At 40.9% G+C, this 18,656-nt stretch overlaps 1 protein-coding gene across 1 annotated transcript in view; it reads right to left on the bottom strand.

Annotated features, from left to right (window-relative positions):
• Window positions 1-805: 805 nt before the first annotated feature.
• EFCC1 (EF-hand and coiled-coil domain containing 1) overlaps window positions 806-18,656 on the bottom strand; it is a 48,563-nt gene continuing 30,712 nt past the window's right edge. Inside the window, exons 3-8 of the mRNA XM_010179624.1 lie at window positions 13,618-13,763; window positions 10,743-10,878; window positions 10,277-10,442; window positions 4,066-4,224; window positions 2,487-2,556; window positions 806-939 (exon numbers count right to left, since the gene is read on the bottom strand). Of these exons, the coding sequence (XP_010177926.1) occupies window positions 806-939; window positions 2,487-2,556; window positions 4,066-4,224; window positions 10,277-10,442; window positions 10,743-10,878; window positions 13,618-13,763 (811 nt within the window). The remainder of the gene's footprint in view (window positions 940-2,486; window positions 2,557-4,065; window positions 4,225-10,276; window positions 10,443-10,742; window positions 10,879-13,617; window positions 13,764-18,656) is intronic.

Below are 18,656 nucleotides of genomic sequence, written 5' to 3'. Positions count from 1 at the left end.
GCTAATGCGACAACAGCAGCTGTTGCAAAGTGAATTTTTCAGCCCTTCCTTTCCCTGAGAGCCTGGGAACAAGATTGCTTTGTACATTTTTCAACCCATTAAATGTAACTTTTAATGTGAAATCTAAGAATATTCTCAGCAAAGACTTACAGATTTCTAAGCCGTTTCTATAATTGCAAATAGAAAATTCAGCAGAGCAATAACAAATCTAACTTCAGAGTTAAATAAGGTGAATAATTGAATCACAGACACACACAAACACGTTTTATACGTGAGCCCTTAAAACCTGCACTACTGGCATACTTTTGTGCACATGTTTCTGATACAGTCATTTTGTCACCTGTACGTAAGGAAGTGGTCTAGTTGGCAGTGAGAACGTGGGCTGCCTTTTGCTTTGGAATTGAGCTATCACAGAAGCTGGAAACTGTGCCCTGCCAGTGTGTAATCACAGCTGTAAATCTAAATAGGTCAGGTGAGTGTATTTGGAATAGTTTTTATTTGGTTAACCGGTACGGTTACAGGGTCATCATACAAGGATGGTTGGGTTTCCATCAGAGACAGATATAGCTGTGTAGTCCTCACATCATGGGAATGCTCATTCATGTAAGAGGGGCTTTAACGTTAGCTGAGGAACTGGCGCCCTTCCCAGAAGCAGCATACCTCTGATTTCATGGCACAATTGTTCGATTACTCTTCTCCATTACTGAGGTCCATTGAATTGGGCAAATCTTACTCATTCATCATGTGTTTGAATGAAGGAGGGCTGTTGTTCGGCTGGTCGTGCGGGTTGTAGTTACACTGCTGCTCAGCACGAGATGACCAGTGGATTAGACAAGGACTGGCGACTCTGGGCCTTCTCCAGAGGCTGGCTTTGTAAGAGTTCACAGGCTGTCAGCTCGTGGTAAAGAGTATCTAGGACTTCAAATAGGTGGGCTTTTCCTTTTAAAAGAAAATTGTAAACATTATAGTTTGAACAAAGACAGAAAGTTTCAGTTTAACAGTTGTAATGCAAGCTCTCTTCTTCATAGCTGCCATTTCAAGCAATTAACATAAAATGTCTATATTTTGAGACTAAATCAATTTTTGTCCCTATGAAAATAAGAGTGGAACTGGGTTCAAGGACTCTCTTGCATCATTCGCTGCCCATTCACTGAGTTCTTGCATACTTGCATGAAAAAAGACTATTTCATATCACAAGAAAGAGTTGCTAAGCCAACCAGCCACTTAGTCTTGTCAAAGAGGAAGATGTTTAATTACAAAGACTTAGGGAAGCTGTTTAAGTCATATCAAGCACACAGCCAGAAAACGGATGGCAGAGAAGAGGGGCTGTTTATGGCAATGGTGATGCAGAATGGACAGAGCTGCACAAAGTTACTTCACTTCTTGGTGTCATTACAGAGGGAGGTACTTTGTTTCAGCAGCATCGCTTGGAGCCAGTGTTCCTGCGCAGGATAAGCAGCAATACCTCCTGAACACTTGTGTGCTATGGGTACTAACAGGCTACTCTTCTCTTGTGCTCACCAGGAGAATATCTGACCTATGGCTCAGATATGGTTCCTCTCTGTGTTGGTGTCCTGGAGCCAACAAGGGTCTGTATTTGCCCTCTCTCTGCTTCCTCTGCAGCCGTGCTGGAGCAGCACTGCGTAGCTCTGGGCTGCCTGCACCCTGAATTGCTGGACACTGGTAACAACAAGGCTTTGAAACCACAAAGCCCAGAATGGTTTGTTATTCTCCCTAAATCACTGTTATTAATATTCTACAAAACTAAACCCACAGGGCATATCTAGTCTTTTATAATCTTGTCTTTCACTACTGTCTGCCTATTGAAAGCCCTCCAAGCTGTGTTCTTAGAGTTGGTACAGGGTGTTTACTTCTTGAAGGCAAGTACAAATGCTCTGTTAATAGGAACAAAGTAATCAAATCTAAACCTCCGGACTGTGATCCCTGTATGGTTCCTACAAAGGCAGCTCTGGCATACAAGGTTGTTGTCAAGGGAGAGGAGTTTGCAAGTTTAATTTTCGCAAGAGGAGCACAAAAGGCCATTATTAGAGGAGGGCAGGTTTGAGCTGGTTTCATTACAGAAATATTTTGTTTTGTATATTTGTGTTGCAGCAGAGGAATACAACACAGTGGGACTGCAAACCTGATAAATAGATGCCTTACATACTTGGTCATATTTTCCACTTTGTCATATCAATGAAGCCATACAGACATTAGTGAGATACTGAATCGCTCCCCTAAGGACAAATTCTAATTAAAATTTGGCTAAAAAATGCCCTGGATGTGTTCCTGTTTCTGGTATGTCACAGACTAGAAACCATCACTTTCTATAGGTAATCTCCTTGCATAGTACTTCTTTCTCCCTAACCTGTCCCCCAGTTTTTGAAATATCTTTTCCTACTCATCTGTTCAAACACTAGATAGTGTTGTTCCCAAAAGGACACTTTTCATGCTTCTCCGTCTTTCTACGTGATTTATTTTCTTACCAGGTTGGGGGTCACGGCAGGATTCCAAAGTGCTCAGCAAGATTTTCCCCAAAGCTCGCTTAGATATGTTCTTTAAAAAACAAAATAATGTTATGGCACAAATATGTCCTTCAGCGGTTTAAATGTATGTATGCAACAAAATCTGTGTGCAGCGTATTTGCATTTGAAAAATTTAAACAAAATGAAACTGAATCCTGATAACACAAGATCGGATATTGGCTTTATTTTCAAGCATTTTATCTTAGGTACTGCTCAAATAATAGCAGTTTGTGGAGGGCTCCAATTCCTTAATATGGCTGTAGAAAGACAAATAGCAATTATTTAGTGGAAAAACCCAGAATTTTCCAGAGTATGTGCCTAAATACATGTTGATGGCAAGGAGTATAAGGAGGGCATGGACAACATGTTCTGGGAGGCACTGGGAAACACTTCAGGTATAAACAAATTAGGGCAGATTGTGTGTGTCATGTGGCAGGCCCACCGCTAGTCATATATTGAGACGTAATAAACATTAGCCAAAGTGAGAGGACTGTAACAATGACTCAGGATTTGGATAGTCTTTTTCAGAGGTAATTTTATATTAGAAATCTGTTGGGACATTTCATAATGTGTCTGGAAAAACCAACTCTCTTAATTTGCTGTCAAGACACTAATGCATGCTTTGTGGGAGATCGTCTCGCCGTCAGTTTAATTAGCACTTGGAGTGCCCGTATCTGCAGTCACAGGTTGTTCCTGTTAAAACTTCAAGAAGTGAAAATAGATGGAAGCTATTCTGGAGGAAAGACGATGTCCCTGATGGCAACCCAGGCAATGCTGACCTTGTGTACCCCTGTCAGTCATCTACCTTCTGCTGTCTGCCCCAGTGGGGACGGGGGAGTAGGAGAAAGCAGTGTGCAGTGAGCTGAGATTACACGTGATCCCTGCAACACACTGTGAGCTTTTTATAGTCATGGAATCATAGAATGGTTTAGGTTGGAAGGGACCTTAAAGCTCATCCAGTCCAACCCCTGCCATGGGCAGGGACACCTCCACCAGCCCAGGTTGCTCAAAGCCCCGTCCAACCTGGCCTTGGGCACTGCCAGGGAGGGGGCATCCACAGCTTCCCTGGGCAACCTGGGCCAGTGCTCACCACCCTCACAGGGAAGAATTTCCTCCTAATATCCAGTCTAAATCTCCCCTCTTCCAGTTTAAAACCATTCCCTTTGTTCTATCACTACCTGACCTTATCAAAAGTCCCTTCCCAGCTTTCCTGTAGGACCCCTTCAGGAACTGGAAGGCTGCAATAAGGTCTCCCAGAGCCTTCTCTTCTCTAGGCTGAACAGCCCCAACTCTCTCAGCCGGTCCTCACAGGGGAGGTGCTCCAGCCTCTAGGCTTCTTTTAGAAAGTCAGCTATAGAGGTCTAAAAGTTTTCTGCAATCCCCAGGCAAACATATAGAAATCACCCAAGGCAAGCATATAGAAAAAGGTTTCCTGGTATAAAGGACTTTGTGCTGACTAGAAGGTATGAACATCCTTTCTAATTTGGAATGGACACTATCAAAAACATTTTTAAGTCTCTGGACTGCTTTCTTGCCATACCAAGTCTCGAAGTTGTTGAAGAAGCTGTAAAACATCCATGAGCTTTTCTTCCACCAGTGACAGCCTAACTCTCTCAGTCTCCAACATCTGCAACTCCATCTTCAACAATTCGGTCTCCTCCACCTTTTGCTGCAGTTCACCTAGCAATGGGCCTTTCATCTGCACAATGACACAAGAAATTAAAAGCACTGAAGCTTTTCACTTTCCTGCCCAATAATTGCAAAGCTAAATTTTCCCCCCTATCTGGTAAATGTCAGCTCACTCCAGAAGATGATTTTGAAAGGAAGTAAATTTCTTTAATGTACTACATAAAGTGAAGAATCAATAGTTGCTACAAAATGCATGCTTTGCTCTTGCGCATAATGGCAGATCATTCAATGCTGGCTGCAAGCAGATCATTGAGAAATTTTAAGTACTGGCATTACTATTTCAGTTTTCTAATCTTTAGCATTCCTGTCATCCTCTGTAAAGCATAACTAATTTGTGTGCCCTCACCAATGTGGTCATATTTTTGTCTTGCAACTCCTACATATCAATCATCTATACTTTCAGTAAAACAAGAAGGCAATTAGATAACCAAAATACTTAGAAAAAATTAACAGAAAGAAAAAGTGTCTTAAAGGAAAAAAACCAACTGGTTCTGCAAAACACTGGCATGCTGTATTGGGTTTTCTGTGAGGGGTTTTGGTTTGTTTTTCAGTGGCAGGGGAGGGCTATGGAGATAGCCCTGTAAGAAGCTACTAGAAAGCTCCCCTGGCTCTAGAATGTTGGACTCAACTCTGACCAGGGCCAAGTCAAACAGCGCCCCAGCAAATTCATGTATTTACGAGGCGTGCAGCACACGGCTTGCTCTCTCTTGCACCAGCCCTGGCCAGCGTGGCCCTGGGTGTGGGCAGTGCAGCCCTGGCCCCAGCTTAAGCTCAAGTCCCGCTGCAGCTCCAGCCCGAAAGAGAGAGCCAGGAACTCTTCAGAACCATCAGAAGGGACCTGCAGTGGAGAAATGAGAGGGACATCAGGAGAAAAACCATGCAGACACCAAGGTTGGTGAAGGAAGAAAGGAGACGGGGGAGGAGGAGGTACACAGAGCTGAGGTTCCCCCTGCAACCTGTGGTGAGAGCACAGGTCAACCCACCTGCAGCTCGTGGAGGCCGTGACTGTGGGCAGTGTGTGCTGGAGCAGTTCGTGTGTGAGGGAACTGTGACCAAGGGCAGACCCACATTTGGACTTTAGTGGAGGACTTTTCTCCTGTGGGAAGGGTGCCACATGGAAGCAGAGGGAGACTGGGAGGAGTCCTCCCTACCCCTGAAGAGGAAGGAACGGCAGAGACCACATGGGATGAACCGACTGCAACCCCCATTCCCATCCTCCTGTGCTGCTGGGCAAAGCAGGGGGAGGTAAAGAAACCAGGAACAAAGCTGAGCCCGGGGAGAAGGGAGGGGTAGGGGGAAGGTGTTTGACTTTAAGATCTGGTTGTATTTTCTCACTGTTCTACTCTGATGTTATTGATAACAAATTAAATCTGTGGTGGTTTTTTTTCTCCCTATGATGAGTCTGTCTTTTGCCCCTAACCGTTAAGTGGTGAGGAAAGCCCTCTCAGTCCTTATTTTGTCTAGCCCCCTTCTTGTGAGCATCGTGGTGCTCAGTTGCTCACTGGGCTTAAACCACAACATGTGCTTGGTGAAGCACTCATTTGCAGCTAAGCACAGAAAGGTCCAGATTCAAGAAGACTTTTGAACACTACAGAAATCAGGAGAGGTCTCCACAGACCTGGACCTTCCAAAGCTGAGCTGACCTTTCAGTTGTCTCAGACCTCCCTGTGAAATAATGATTAGGATTTGAAATGTTGCTTTTGTTTCAATGTAAAATGTGACATATTTTGAACTACGAAGCTGCCACACCATTTGCAAAAGTAAATATCTTTGCTTTTCACAGATGCAGGCCTGTTGCACATACAAGTTGCTAAAAAGAGCCTAAAAAGAGCACTGGAAAATACATCACTTAAACATTCATTTTAGACCTTAGAGAGCACTGACATATTTCAGGTTTATTAATAAAAGTGGATATTTCTCAATGATTACTGTGCCCATCATTCTGAAATGTTATGTTGTAAGAACTCCCTCAAGGATATGATTTTTGTAACTGTGACTAGTACATCCTAGTACACTGATACATCCTAGTGCATTCTGAAGGACTACAGATAGGCCAGCAGAACACTGGCTGAGGCCAAGACGAGGGAGCTGAGGAAAAGGGTCCAGGAAAGCCCATAGATGGGAGAAAGACTCAGAGTCCATGAAAAGAGCAGTAAGAGTGCCCTTCAGAACCACAAGGGACCACCAGAGACCACCAAAGGACCCTTGGATACAAGCACAGTTTGATCCAAGAATGATTCAGCAGATATTTAAATGTATTAGAATTATATTTCAATTGCTACCAATCATTGGAACTCAGACCATGCAATCCTGAAACTTTTGTGTATAAATATGCCAAGAAAAGTGCCAGTAGTCATGCAAGCTTGGATGGCTCTTTGCACCCGACGTTGGATAAAGAATACCTGCTTCTTAACGCTACATTGGTGCTAAGAGGTTTTTCTATTCCTGATTTTGCTGATAGTTACATTTTTTTCAATTTCTTGTTGCAAACACAATCTAAATATATTTATTGATATTATGCCAAGAAACAAAATCACAGGGGGTAGATGCCAAGTCTGCTGGCTTCGTTAATCCCTTTTTGGTGTCATCTTTTCTTTTAATTGCAGTTTTAGAAATAACTAAGGAGAGAGTTGAGCTAGAAAAGCTGAAGGCCTTCATATGCACACTATTTAATAGATTTTTTGTGAAAATTTGTATCCTCATGAATTTCAATACATGGGAAGAAACTTCAGTTTGCTAAAACACAAGTGTTAGCAGAGTGAAGAAAAGAAAATCCCTGATCTACACTGAGCCGTCTCAAAAATTCTTAGTTTCTGACAGTGCTAAAAGTGTGTATTAGTTGGTGCTTATTCCCCCATCAGATGGAGAGCCTGTTCCATTAGCTCTACATGAGCTTTCACCTGTGAGGAGCTCCAGCTTCTCTGATCTATACAACAGCTACAGAAGTCTGTATCACTTAATCTGGTCCATCTGCCAAACTGTGACTTCAGAATCCCCATCTGAACACCCCTTTTTGGTGAAGGTGCTCATGTTTTCCTGCGTGGAGAGCCAACGTTGTTACCACCAATGTGGCAGCAGTCTGAGTGAGACATAACGAATACTCTGTGGGAGGTCTTCAATGAGTTAAACATTTTGTTTTCTTTATTATATTACAGGTTGCTTCCACATTGTACACACCTGTCGTAGACGTGGACTAGTCACAGAAGGTAGTCATGTGCCCTTGGACAGCCAAAGCAGTGACAAACCAAAGAACACAGAGGTAAAAAGATTGTTATTTTTTAGTGTAAAATAGACTTTCCCTGTAAAAAAGATCATAATTTTTGTGTAAAAGAGACTTTTCCCGTATGCAATTAGACAGATGCTTATGGAGTTTCGTAACAGGTGCCCATCCATCCTGGTCCTGCAGCCCTACCATCGGTCAGCTGCTGCTTTTAGCTGCTGCTCTGGCCATGCTGGCAGAGCTGCCGTTGTTGGAAAGCTGCACAGGGACTCCTCTGTCCTCTGCTGCCTGCTGCTGAAAGGCTCTGGGCTCACAGAAACATGAATAGGAGAAGTACAAACTTTTCTCTTTAGTATGCATGCCACTTGAGTTCTCCATGGCAGTCCAGTGTCATGACCAGCTGCTGAGTTTGTACAGGCAGTGCAGGCAATATGCTGCACTGAGAGTGCCACTTGTGATGTTTGGGCATAGCATTTGTTACTGCTGCTGCCTTTTTTTCTCTTAATTTTGGCTGCTGGTACAGAGACATTTTTGTCTGTATTTCCTGTGCTATAGCCAGTAAACTGCTTTCCACAGCAGCTGCACCTTAACAGCCACCTGGGCATGTATCAGGATGCTCCTTTCCTGATACCTTTGCTTCATTTATATGTTTGGGTATGCGGGTTTTTTGTCTTATTGTGCTCAGCATACCATTAACCCATTACCGTGGGTTTTGTGTTTAGCTCTGTCAAAGTCCCCCAGCACACCCTGGTTTTGGATCTGTACTCTGTTTGTGAAGCAGAAATACTCTGCTGACAGTTTGTATGCGAGGCTTTTATAGAAAATCATTGAAATTTCACTGCAATTGTACACTTAGCAGCATATAACTTTATTTTTAGACTTCACTCATGTTTTCTCCATCTATTATCCCCAGGTCCTGACACCTCCATCACCCTGTCTTCATTAGAAACTACTTTTAAATGTTCAGTTGTTAGAAAGCAGAACTTTCTAGAAATGACAAATTTCAGAACTCTTTTATCCCCAGCTTTTACAGTCTTAGACTGAAGCAATTACTAATCGCTGTTTGCAAGTGTTGCTCTTCACTTGCCTGCTGAGTTTGTTACACGTTAGCTTTGCTGTTATTTCTCTAGTTTTGAGCATTGAGCAGGTCCAAATAGAAGTATATAGAGCAATGTATAAGGCAGTTTTGTCAGGTCACCAGAGAAAGTGGTTTTGATTGTTTATTTATTAAGCAAACATATTTATTTGCAAGTTAGATGAGAGAACATTTCTCAGCCTTTCAATTTGCTTCGTCTTGATAACAGGAACAGTCACCTTTTTGAGAGGAATTACTACTTACTACTTGTCTGTCTGTTTTGTAGTGTCAAAAAACCCAGCAGCATAGCATACAATGAAAGAGGGTTTAAGAGTTTAAAACCAGTTTCTAACAGGCTCAGAATGATTTGTCCCACTGATTTTAAATTCACGTCGCAGTGAATTGAAACTGTGTCACATTCACCGCCTGCTTGCCTTGAAGTCAAGAGCAACAGATTCCATTTTTATCCTGGAATTTTATATTAATATATCAATAATGGCACATATCTGAATGAGGTGTGCAGAATTAATATCTATCAGCAGCGACTAAAAAGAAAGTAATATGATAGTGCCGAGGAAGAGGAGTATCTCAGAATGGAAAAAGAGAAGAGAACTGGCAGTACCTAGAGGAAAGCAGTTCCTGTGCCAGTAATTCCTTCCTGCAGGTAAAAGAATAAATGTAGTTTTTCTTGTGGGCAGATGTTAAGCAGTATAGAATGAAGAAGTCTGTGTTGCTCTAAGGAGTATTACAGGAATGCATTGAAACGGTATACTCTAAATTGTGTAAGACACAAGTAGGATTTTATTCTGCGTTTCAATTTTTTCCTCACAAGGAAACTTTTATATAATTTAGTCAAGGGGAAAAATGATATTAAATGCTGATAAAAATCAAAGGATGGCAATATGCAAAGAAGCTAAATATTTTACTTTTACTTTAGTTTACTGAGTCATGCAGTCCTCCCAGGACTACTGAAATCACTACACACTGTTTAAAGAAGGGGTATAAAATACTGAACAAGCGTTAACTGAACCCCTAAGATGAAGCAGACCAAAGCAATGCATATGATGCACTGGTTTTGTTTCACAGAAAGGTTTCCAGGATGTCCATGAGTGGCTGAAGTTTGTAGCATTTAAATAGTAAGATCTCACTAGGATACTGCACTGAGGTTTTTAACTGCTGTGCTGATGACCCCTGCTGAAGGAAAGTGGAATATGCTGTTTAGGTTTAGGCCTAAGAACCAGCCAGAGCAAACTGGATTATTTCCTCTTAAGGATTCCAGAATGGTGATCCCCTGCATCTCAGTCAGCTGAAAGGATTTCATGGAAAGTTCTTGTGGTCCCATATGAACTGGATGGCTTGGAAGATGCAGTGTGTTTTATCCACAGCTGAGGAACCACGGAAAGCTGCCGATAGCAACCCTATGGTTAATGTGCAGCTCTTTGGTCTGCAGCGGCATCAATTCCAAACATAGCATCAGTGAACATCTCAAACCACTGAAATAAAGACAGTATTTGAAAAGCCTGTGTCTGACTGTGGCTACTGGACATCTCATTCTCCACATAAATGAAGGGTCAGGTAGGAACCAGATTGGAAATGCGGGTGTTACAGGAAAGCATGAGATGCTTGAGCTGGTAAACTAACAGCACAGTGAGAAACACCAGCAACAGAGAGCAGAACGGCCAGAATAAAATACAAATGCATATGGATATAAATGCAGCTACTTAAAGGTACGTAACTAACTCTTTCACACTGCTTAGCACCTGTTACCTCTTCCGTATTTGTTTCCAGTTTTTTCACTTCATGCCCTTTAAGCCCAAGCTGTTCAGTGAGCTGTGTGATCCTCTCCACAAGATCCACGGGGGCTGTGTTGTAGCCATCAGTATTGGTGGTCTCCAAGTAAGACGTTAGCGTTTTCCACATTTTTTCATCACATCTACATGTACATTAAAAAAAAGAAAAGTTAGTGAAACCTCACAATGAGGGTCTGTGTTGGTAAAAGCCAGTTTTTCTGCAGAACTCTTGGCAGTACAGATCACAGATTGGTGTCCTAGCTGACACTGATTAGGGTTAGGTGGGAATATCCAGTACATTGTATCTCATGAGCCACACAGGACAGGCACAGGGGCCCACTGGTTTTGCTGTGTAATATTACTTCTTTTCACTGAAGCCACAGTGCCTTCAGGTCATGAAATAATCTCTGCAAAGGCCTCAAACATTAATCCCAGAAACCTACCCGCTGCCACAGCAAGGGAGCTTGGCCAGTATTTTGGTTATTTGGTCCACCTGGGATGGCTGATGGTCTCCTGCCCACTTCTCCTCCTCTTCATCAGAGGCAGCCTGGCCCTCTACAGCACGGAACAGCTGATCCTCTGCTGGAGAAACCAACAACCACTTAGCAACAACACAACAACCCCGATGTGCTGCAGCTGTGGTGATTGAAACACCTGAGACAGAGAGCAGAGAGATCTTAAAAACTCCAGCAAGACAAAGTGCAGGGTCTTTTGGCATCCATGGAAAGCGGTGTTAAAGCTAAGGCAGCCTCAGCACAGATCATTATTTTAAGAGTCTTGAAGGCTTCAGCACTCTTGTGCAGGTAACTTGTAGCTATTTCATTTCAATTCTCTTTTTTCCTATAAGTAACTATAATGTAAGGGTAACTGTGACGGATTGGTGTGTTATGGGGGACAATTACTGTTCACATATACAATTGAACATACACTTCTCTAGAGAAATGAGAAACCATTGTGCTGTTTGGGTCTTTTTGCATAGTAGTTGTACCAGCTGAATGCATATTCAGAGTGTGGGGATTTGATATAAATGTTCTCTAATTCATTCCCTTATGGTGTCTTGTAGAAACAGTGATTTTAATATATGCATGTAATATTTGACCCATAGCTATGTCTTTTTTTTAGCTAAGACTCATATCTCCTCAGATGCCAAATAAACTATAAATGAACTGTCTACAATATGTGTGAATATACTGTTACAGTAACATTTCAATACTTTTTTAGCTGTATCTTATAAAAGATATTGCTTTTAACTCTTTTTTTATCACAAAAAGATATTTAGGACTTAAATAATTATTATGATGCTTGTAACTTACTGGGAGTCCTTTGAAATATTGAGTATGTGAAAAGCACTACTCTCATCTTTATTCTGAACGCTTATTTTGAATTGACATGAGGTTAAGCCAATGTCAGCACGATTTTAAATTTTAGAATTATTTACCTTAATCACTGTCAGTTAATTAAACAGGTTTAATGAATTCTAACAGAGTGATCAAGTCAAATGCTGTTATTTCTTCAAATATTGAAACACATTAGACCTTGGTGCATTACAAGTGTTGTGCATATTTAGTTTGTTCTGCAAAGGAAAGGGAGGCTCAAGGGGAGGATTCACCTTGTAAAGATTCTCAGGTAAATTATTTTCTCTCTCATTTCAAGGACGGGAGCACCTGCAGCTCAAGCTGAAATATCATTGTGGTTGTGGCTGTCAGGAGGAGTTTGCTGTAGCCCGCAGGCAGGGAGCAGCGGCTGCCCCTGGGCAGGGTCCCTTTTGGAGGGCAGCGGTGGGGCAGCTCCGCGGGGTCCCCAGCTGCCAGGTTGGCAGCCTGAAGCGGGCTTCAGCCCCTTGCAGGGCTGTTTTCAGTAACAAAGGAAAAATGGCCTGGTTTTGTTTTTTTTCTTTTGGTAACACTCAGCATGTGTTTGTTAATGCGATGTTCACTCCAGTAGGATTCAATGTGCCTCATTTATAGGTTATCGTGTTCAATAACTTATTGCCTAAGCAGCAACAAAGCTTAGTTGCATGCAGTATTGCTCTTTAATTAGAAAATGAATGTCTGCATTTACATGGTATTCCTTGCACGGTACAAACTAATTTATTAGAAATGCTTTCTTTCTGTGAGGCTGTGTATGGCCAAAACAACAACAACAAAAAAAACCACCTTACAACTTTCTGTCTTTCATCTGTGATATATTAGGAGTGAACTTTTTCTGTCATCCCTTATTTTCTTGCCATAGGAGTTCAAAGGGATAAAGATCAGAGGTTTACAACTGTTGTGGAAGCTGTGAGAACTGATTGCACAACACTCTGGGTTCCTTGAAGAGCTTCAAACTGGTATGTTTAATCCAGTAAATTAATCACAGTATCTGGCATAGTAGACACTCAGATTAGGTTTTTGAAAGTGGAGAAAAAAGGCATGTGAATCTCAAGTGATCTTCATGCTAAGATCTCTAAGACACTTGTAATTCTTTTTCTGTCTCCTTCCCTCCCTTGTTACTTACAGCTTATGTCAGGTAAGTGCTTTGTCTTCTTGGAACTAGATGTGACCCCCCCAAAATAAAAATCACTGAAGGTAAGCCTAAGCCACGTTTACCAAATTTTGCATTTGCTTTCTACTTGCCATGGAAACCACTAGCAGGGGGGTAGGGGGAGAAGATGTTTGGCTTCTAGGGTGGCTGTCATAAATGTGGCTCATCATTACAGCAGCTAAATGACATGATTCAACCCCCAAAACTGCCATCTCTTTGAGAACCCTTGTGACTGTCTGCTCTACAAAAGCCTCGTTGAGGTCATGGATAGTGAGAGCCAGCGTTGGCAAACCCAGAGATTTTAGAAGACTTTCAGAGGATGCTTCATGCAGTCCCACGCACAATTGTGAGTGTGTGATGTTATGACAGTGGTTAGTGCTGCATGTGCTGAACAGGTTGGACCTTTTCAGAGTTAATGAAGTGGCCAGGATGTTTCCAAAGAGTGTGGCTGTACAGAATATTAACTGCAAATGGTTTCCTTGGAAATTATTTTAGTTTTGTTTACAAAGAAATGAAAACCTCATACTCTTAAGCCAGGAGAAAGGTTCTAGTGAGTTGAAACATGGAGATATGATTTAAAATTGCTTTTTTAAGTGATACATTCAGTCTTTTGTTAAAATTATGTGGGGAGTAAGAAGTAGAAAGCTGGGATATTACCTTTTATTTAGGTCTGGGATTTCAAGATTGATTAGGATTGGTTTGTGGGTTTGGTGGTTTAATATCTATATTAGTTTTTCTGCTGAGGATCTTACAAATCAGTGAGAAAATAAAGTAGTTGGGTAATGGTTTTGATACCATTCTCGGAAATCCCAGCTCCGCCAGTGGGAGATCGTCGATCCTGTTGCACAGCAGGCAGGCAGTATCTTCCATCTGGCAAGGCTGCTTCCTCTTTCTGCTCTGGGCTGCTTCTTGAGGGAAGCTGAAATCTTGCCATTTCTGACCTGGAAAAAAAGGGCAGAGTAAAGTGGACTTGTGGGGAATTTGAAAAACCAAGATAAATGTGCACAGTGTAGCACGTGAATGAATTTGAATGCAATCTTTCAGACTTGCTACACAAGAGCAAAGATCAAACCACTGAGGGCTGCATTTGGTCGCTTCATCAAGAGTCAAAGAAAAGTCGATTTCAGCTGTTCTTTAGGTACTAAGAACTAAACATTACTCATCACTTTTAGTTCAGGTCAAAGAGATCTAGAAACTATAGATGGGAACAGTCTGCTCTGGCCGTGAGCTCTGCCTTCTCTGCCGACAGTGACATGGCAGCATGTGCTGCATTTTGACCATGGGGAGCAAGTCTTGTGTCTGGTCACTTGGACTGGTACTCAGACTCAGAAATGTCAGGTAGTTTTGATCTAACTCTTCTAAGGCAGTGGCAGAGACTGAAAAGTCAGAAAGAGTGATAGATAAACAGAGTGACACATCTCAAAACCAGGGAGCTGTAGGTAAGACCCATCTCAGCAATGGGCTTCTGAAGTGCTGACAATCTCATTTGAAATTGTGTATATTTGAGTGGAATGGAGGGGATGTTTTATCTGTCTTTTACAGGAAACAGCTTTCAAGGGTTGGTACGCAGATCAAATAATGTAACTGATGGACGCGAGTCCTTAAACTTGCCAACAAAATGTATTTTGAAAAAAGTAATTTAGTTCAATGAAGGACAGATTGTTCAGACGAAGGAATTTAGAGTTACCTAAACAGACAGCATGGGAGGAGTACCTTTAAGAAAATTCAAGGTAGCATGTGTTAGAGCAAAAATCCAGGGAAAATATATTTACATGTAGTTGAGTTGAAAATGTTCTAACCCAATCAAGAAAAGACCCAAGCATGTAAGATAGTACAAGTAATTTGATGTAGTAATTTACTGTACATGAAACAAAATCTAAGAAATCTAATAGCCTAGATTTGTTTTCTAACAATCTAATAAAAGACTGCATTTTGAGAAGAATGGGAATGGAATGTGAAATGACAGTCATCGTGAGTCCGCTGGAGCCACTACACCCTTTTCATTGGAATACTTTTGGTTTGGTTCAGTTTGGCTCTCCTACCTGCCATTTCATAGGGATGTACTGAAAAACAGCATTGCTCTTTTAGAGGAAGAGTGCAATACAATTCACAGAATCAATTCAGACACTCCTATTTAAATGCAAAACGGTAAATGGGGTCTATGAAATGGGAAGGTAACACACAAGACTTAATTTATTTTAGGAGTCTTGTTTTTCTCACACAATACACTTAATATGTAACTTAATGGCACAAAATGTTACTGAAATCAGAGCTATGAGGAATTTAAGAAATTAGACTCCTATAATGTAGTAAGAAACTCATAGTTATCTTTGATAAATGGAAATTTGGCCTATCAGTCCACATGTCAGATTTCTATCAAATGCTCTCCTGAGATACCTCTCAGGTTTGGAGCAAACTGAACATCAAGTTCAGTACAAGACTGTCTATGTTGTGTAATGTAATATTGTACGTTTCCTGCAGAGTACATTTCCAGTGCTTCCTTTTTTTACTACTTAGAAAATAGTTTACTGAATAATGATGTGGTTGTACTTTTCCCAGTAGGAGCTGTCATGTAGTTCACAAAGAATTTATATGCAGAAGAAAGCAAACTAAATTCAGGAGTTTTATGGTGAATTAAGTTTCCTCCAGATTCTTCCGAAGATTAGTTTTGGTCTGGTGAATATTGAATATTCCTTGTACTTAACACATTAAATATTCATCAACAAAAAGTGAGAGTTAAAACACTTAGCAAATTGGCTCTACTGAAACACGACGTATAACATGATCTTTTTGTCTTCTAAATACTTCTGTAAATTCAACTACTGCTAGAAACAGGAGTTTAGATGCAGTAATAGAGAAGCTGGTGCCAAGTTTGAGACAAGTATTGCAGAGAGCTTGTTTAATCTAACACAGCTGCTGTCAGCTGCTGAAGAACCACACCAATATTAACTCCCTTGTTGCTTGTGAAAGTATACCAAGTAAATAAAATCTTGTCTTTAACAGCAACCACAAAAGTCAGTATTACAAAATATCTGTAGGGACAGAAGCTGAGGTAAACCATGCTTAGGAACCAGCACTTATTTTACTCCCTTGAGTAGAGCTGACTGTATAAAAACTAATTACATATTTCATTTACAACTTATGCTGTTATTTAGCTTAGCAACAATTTGATTTCCTGTAAAGTCAAAGGAAATAGCAGTCTCCAGAATGGAGCCTGGCTGGTCATTTAGCTTCATTAGTTCTGGAACAAATAATTATGAAGTAGCGCATGAATAAAAAGCACTGAGAAGCTTGGGCATTCACAAAGGGGGCTCCTGGAATCATTAGAGAGCTGCAGTGTGGGCAGTCCCTGTAGAAGATAGCAGTATTTCCTTTCACAAGAAAGTTACATTTATTCTTTCTGAAGTGTGCTAATTTCCTACATTTTAAGACAGATGTATTCTGGGGTCTGGTACTCAATAAGAATACTTTAACATTTCTTGTGGACTGTAGTTGGTTATCGTGCAGGTTGCTCTTTATGTTTTGAGCTGCAGTATAATTTAGATCAGTGTGGAATTCTGAGGTTTCTAGGCTTAGTTCATGTAACACAGAGATGTTGACGTTTCAGTGAATATTCATTGTAGTCTCCAGGTTGGTTAAGATTTTAGACCGTAAAACATTGAGACTATTCAAATATCATGAAAATCTTTTCTAGTGAAAGTGGGTAAATGCTGTGATGTTTATGAGAGATCTGTTGGTGGTATTAACTTCTTACATCTGGCAGCCTGGCTTCAATTTAGCTTGCAGTTCAAGGAACATTAAGACATTTGGAGGAAAAATCCTTTCCATGTAATTCAGGGCTTAGAATAGCAGACTCCGTCTACTTAGATGAGACTCAAGACAGACCTAAATGATAGCTTTCATTTCTCTGTAGTTCTTGCAAGGGAACTTAAAATTAGTTGATGAAATACAAAGTACAAACTCTGATTATTCTATAGTAACTTTCTTGAGAGGATTTCATCAGCTCTCTCTCAATGTGGAGAAATTAGGGGCACCATACAAACAGCAGGTTTTGTTAGCTCTTTCTGCCCAATATGTTGATTAAAGACAGCCATGCCTGTCTTTTCTGCAGAAGAACAACTGAAGAAGGCTCCCATCGGAGATGTTGCACAGAACTAGAACTACAGCATTAAGGTTACTGACGAATTGTTGCTGTCTGTTGGAAGAAAGGAGCTGTTTCCTCCTTTTCACTTTGCCATTGGTACAGGATTCACTTTGGAGAATGTTTCAAGTTTCTGACTGGATTTTCTCTATTTTCTGCTCTTTAAAGCAGATGCAACCAAACAGTCCAGAAGGTTTCATTTCTTAGGGTTGCTTCATGCTCCCTGGTTCACATTGTTGAAGTACACAGCATTTCAACCTCCTCAAGTGTGGTGGAGGCATGAATGGAGTCATCATGGTGGTGCTCTTTGGTAGCAGAACAATGAAACACCATAATCTCCTGATTTCTCATCATGTGAATTAACTGCTAAATCATTTTTCCCTATCTGAGAGCTTTTTGCTTTCTTTAATGCAAAATCTGCGCTCTTAATTTTCAAGTGACAGAGGTTTCGGGATTTAAAGAAGAGCATAACGGAAGAGGCCAACAGCCATGCTTTGGCTGTCATGGTAAATGCTAAAAGGAGGAATCGTCACTTTTTCTTAAACATAGGTTTAATTCTTTTCTCATTGGTATTCATACAGCATCAAATGGGTGTTCATAAATGAGAAGAAGGGTGAATAAACAGCACATTTGTTTGGGGCAAAGATCAGAGGGGAAAGTGGTGCTGAAGATGCCTGGGAAGTGTTTGTGTACAGTGCAGCGTGGCCAGGCTCCCATGGAGACAGGCAAAGAGTGCACATTCATTTCAGAGGCTTTGTACTGAGGAGAATGGGCAGCTCCAGAGAAGGAAAGTTGAAGAGGGGAGAGTTTGCAAAGTACTGGACCTTAAAGTAATGTCCATGACTAATTGGCTTTTAATTGGCTCTCCTGTTATTGGTATGGAAACTTCTAACTGCAGCAAAACCCACCTGCTTCTAGTGCAAAACAAATCCTTCACTTCAATAATTCCTGACTAATCATAATATAACTCTGAGGAATTATTTAGCTTTACGTTCATAGACAGTTAACGAGTCTCTTTTAGAGACTTATTTGAAGCAGATCAAACAGCTGTGTGAAAATGTGCATTTCCCTAAACAGTTACACAAGCTAAGCTATAATTTATTTCAAAAGTATGTGACTTGTGTTTTTTAACCAAAATGAAGTGTGATTTTTATTTCTGTACTATTTTACCCAAACTGTCGGGGTTCAGGGGAGCTCAGGATGGTTTCAGTTCTGGCTTACCCCCTATGGGGAATTACAGAGTTGAGAAGGTGTGCATATTTTTAATTTATTTATGACTTTTCATTTAACATTGAGATCACATATATTTTCATACTGGAGCTAAATGTCCGTGTAGGCTTTCTGAATACATCTGTAAGCTGTGATCCCCTGTCCTACAGGAATTGTACGAATGAACTTTCTATGATCAGTTCAGATTAAATTGCATAATCTCGGGTTTTAAATAGCTTGATCTGTAAAGCATTAAATATAAAATTTTTAAAGTATGAATTTTTAGTAGCTGTAATAAAGATTAATTAATATCCTGGTTTTATACTGAAATAAGGAGAGCTTTGTAGTTAAAGAGCATCTATAAACTGGTTCTGGGAGGTTCTTGGCTGATTATTTTCCTTTCTTGCCAACATCACCATTCTCTAGAAACAAAATTATTTTGCTGCTGGCAATGTGTTTTCTTGCAGAAACTTTCACAGAATCA

Source organism: Mesitornis unicolor, unplaced genomic scaffold (assembly GCF_000695765.1).
Source record: "Mesitornis unicolor isolate BGI_N332 unplaced genomic scaffold, ASM69576v1 scaffold26432, whole genome shotgun sequence".
NCBI lineage: Eukaryota > Metazoa > Chordata > Aves > Mesitornithiformes > Mesitornithidae > Mesitornis > Mesitornis unicolor.
This window is presented reverse-complemented; position numbering and strand designations above follow the sequence as displayed.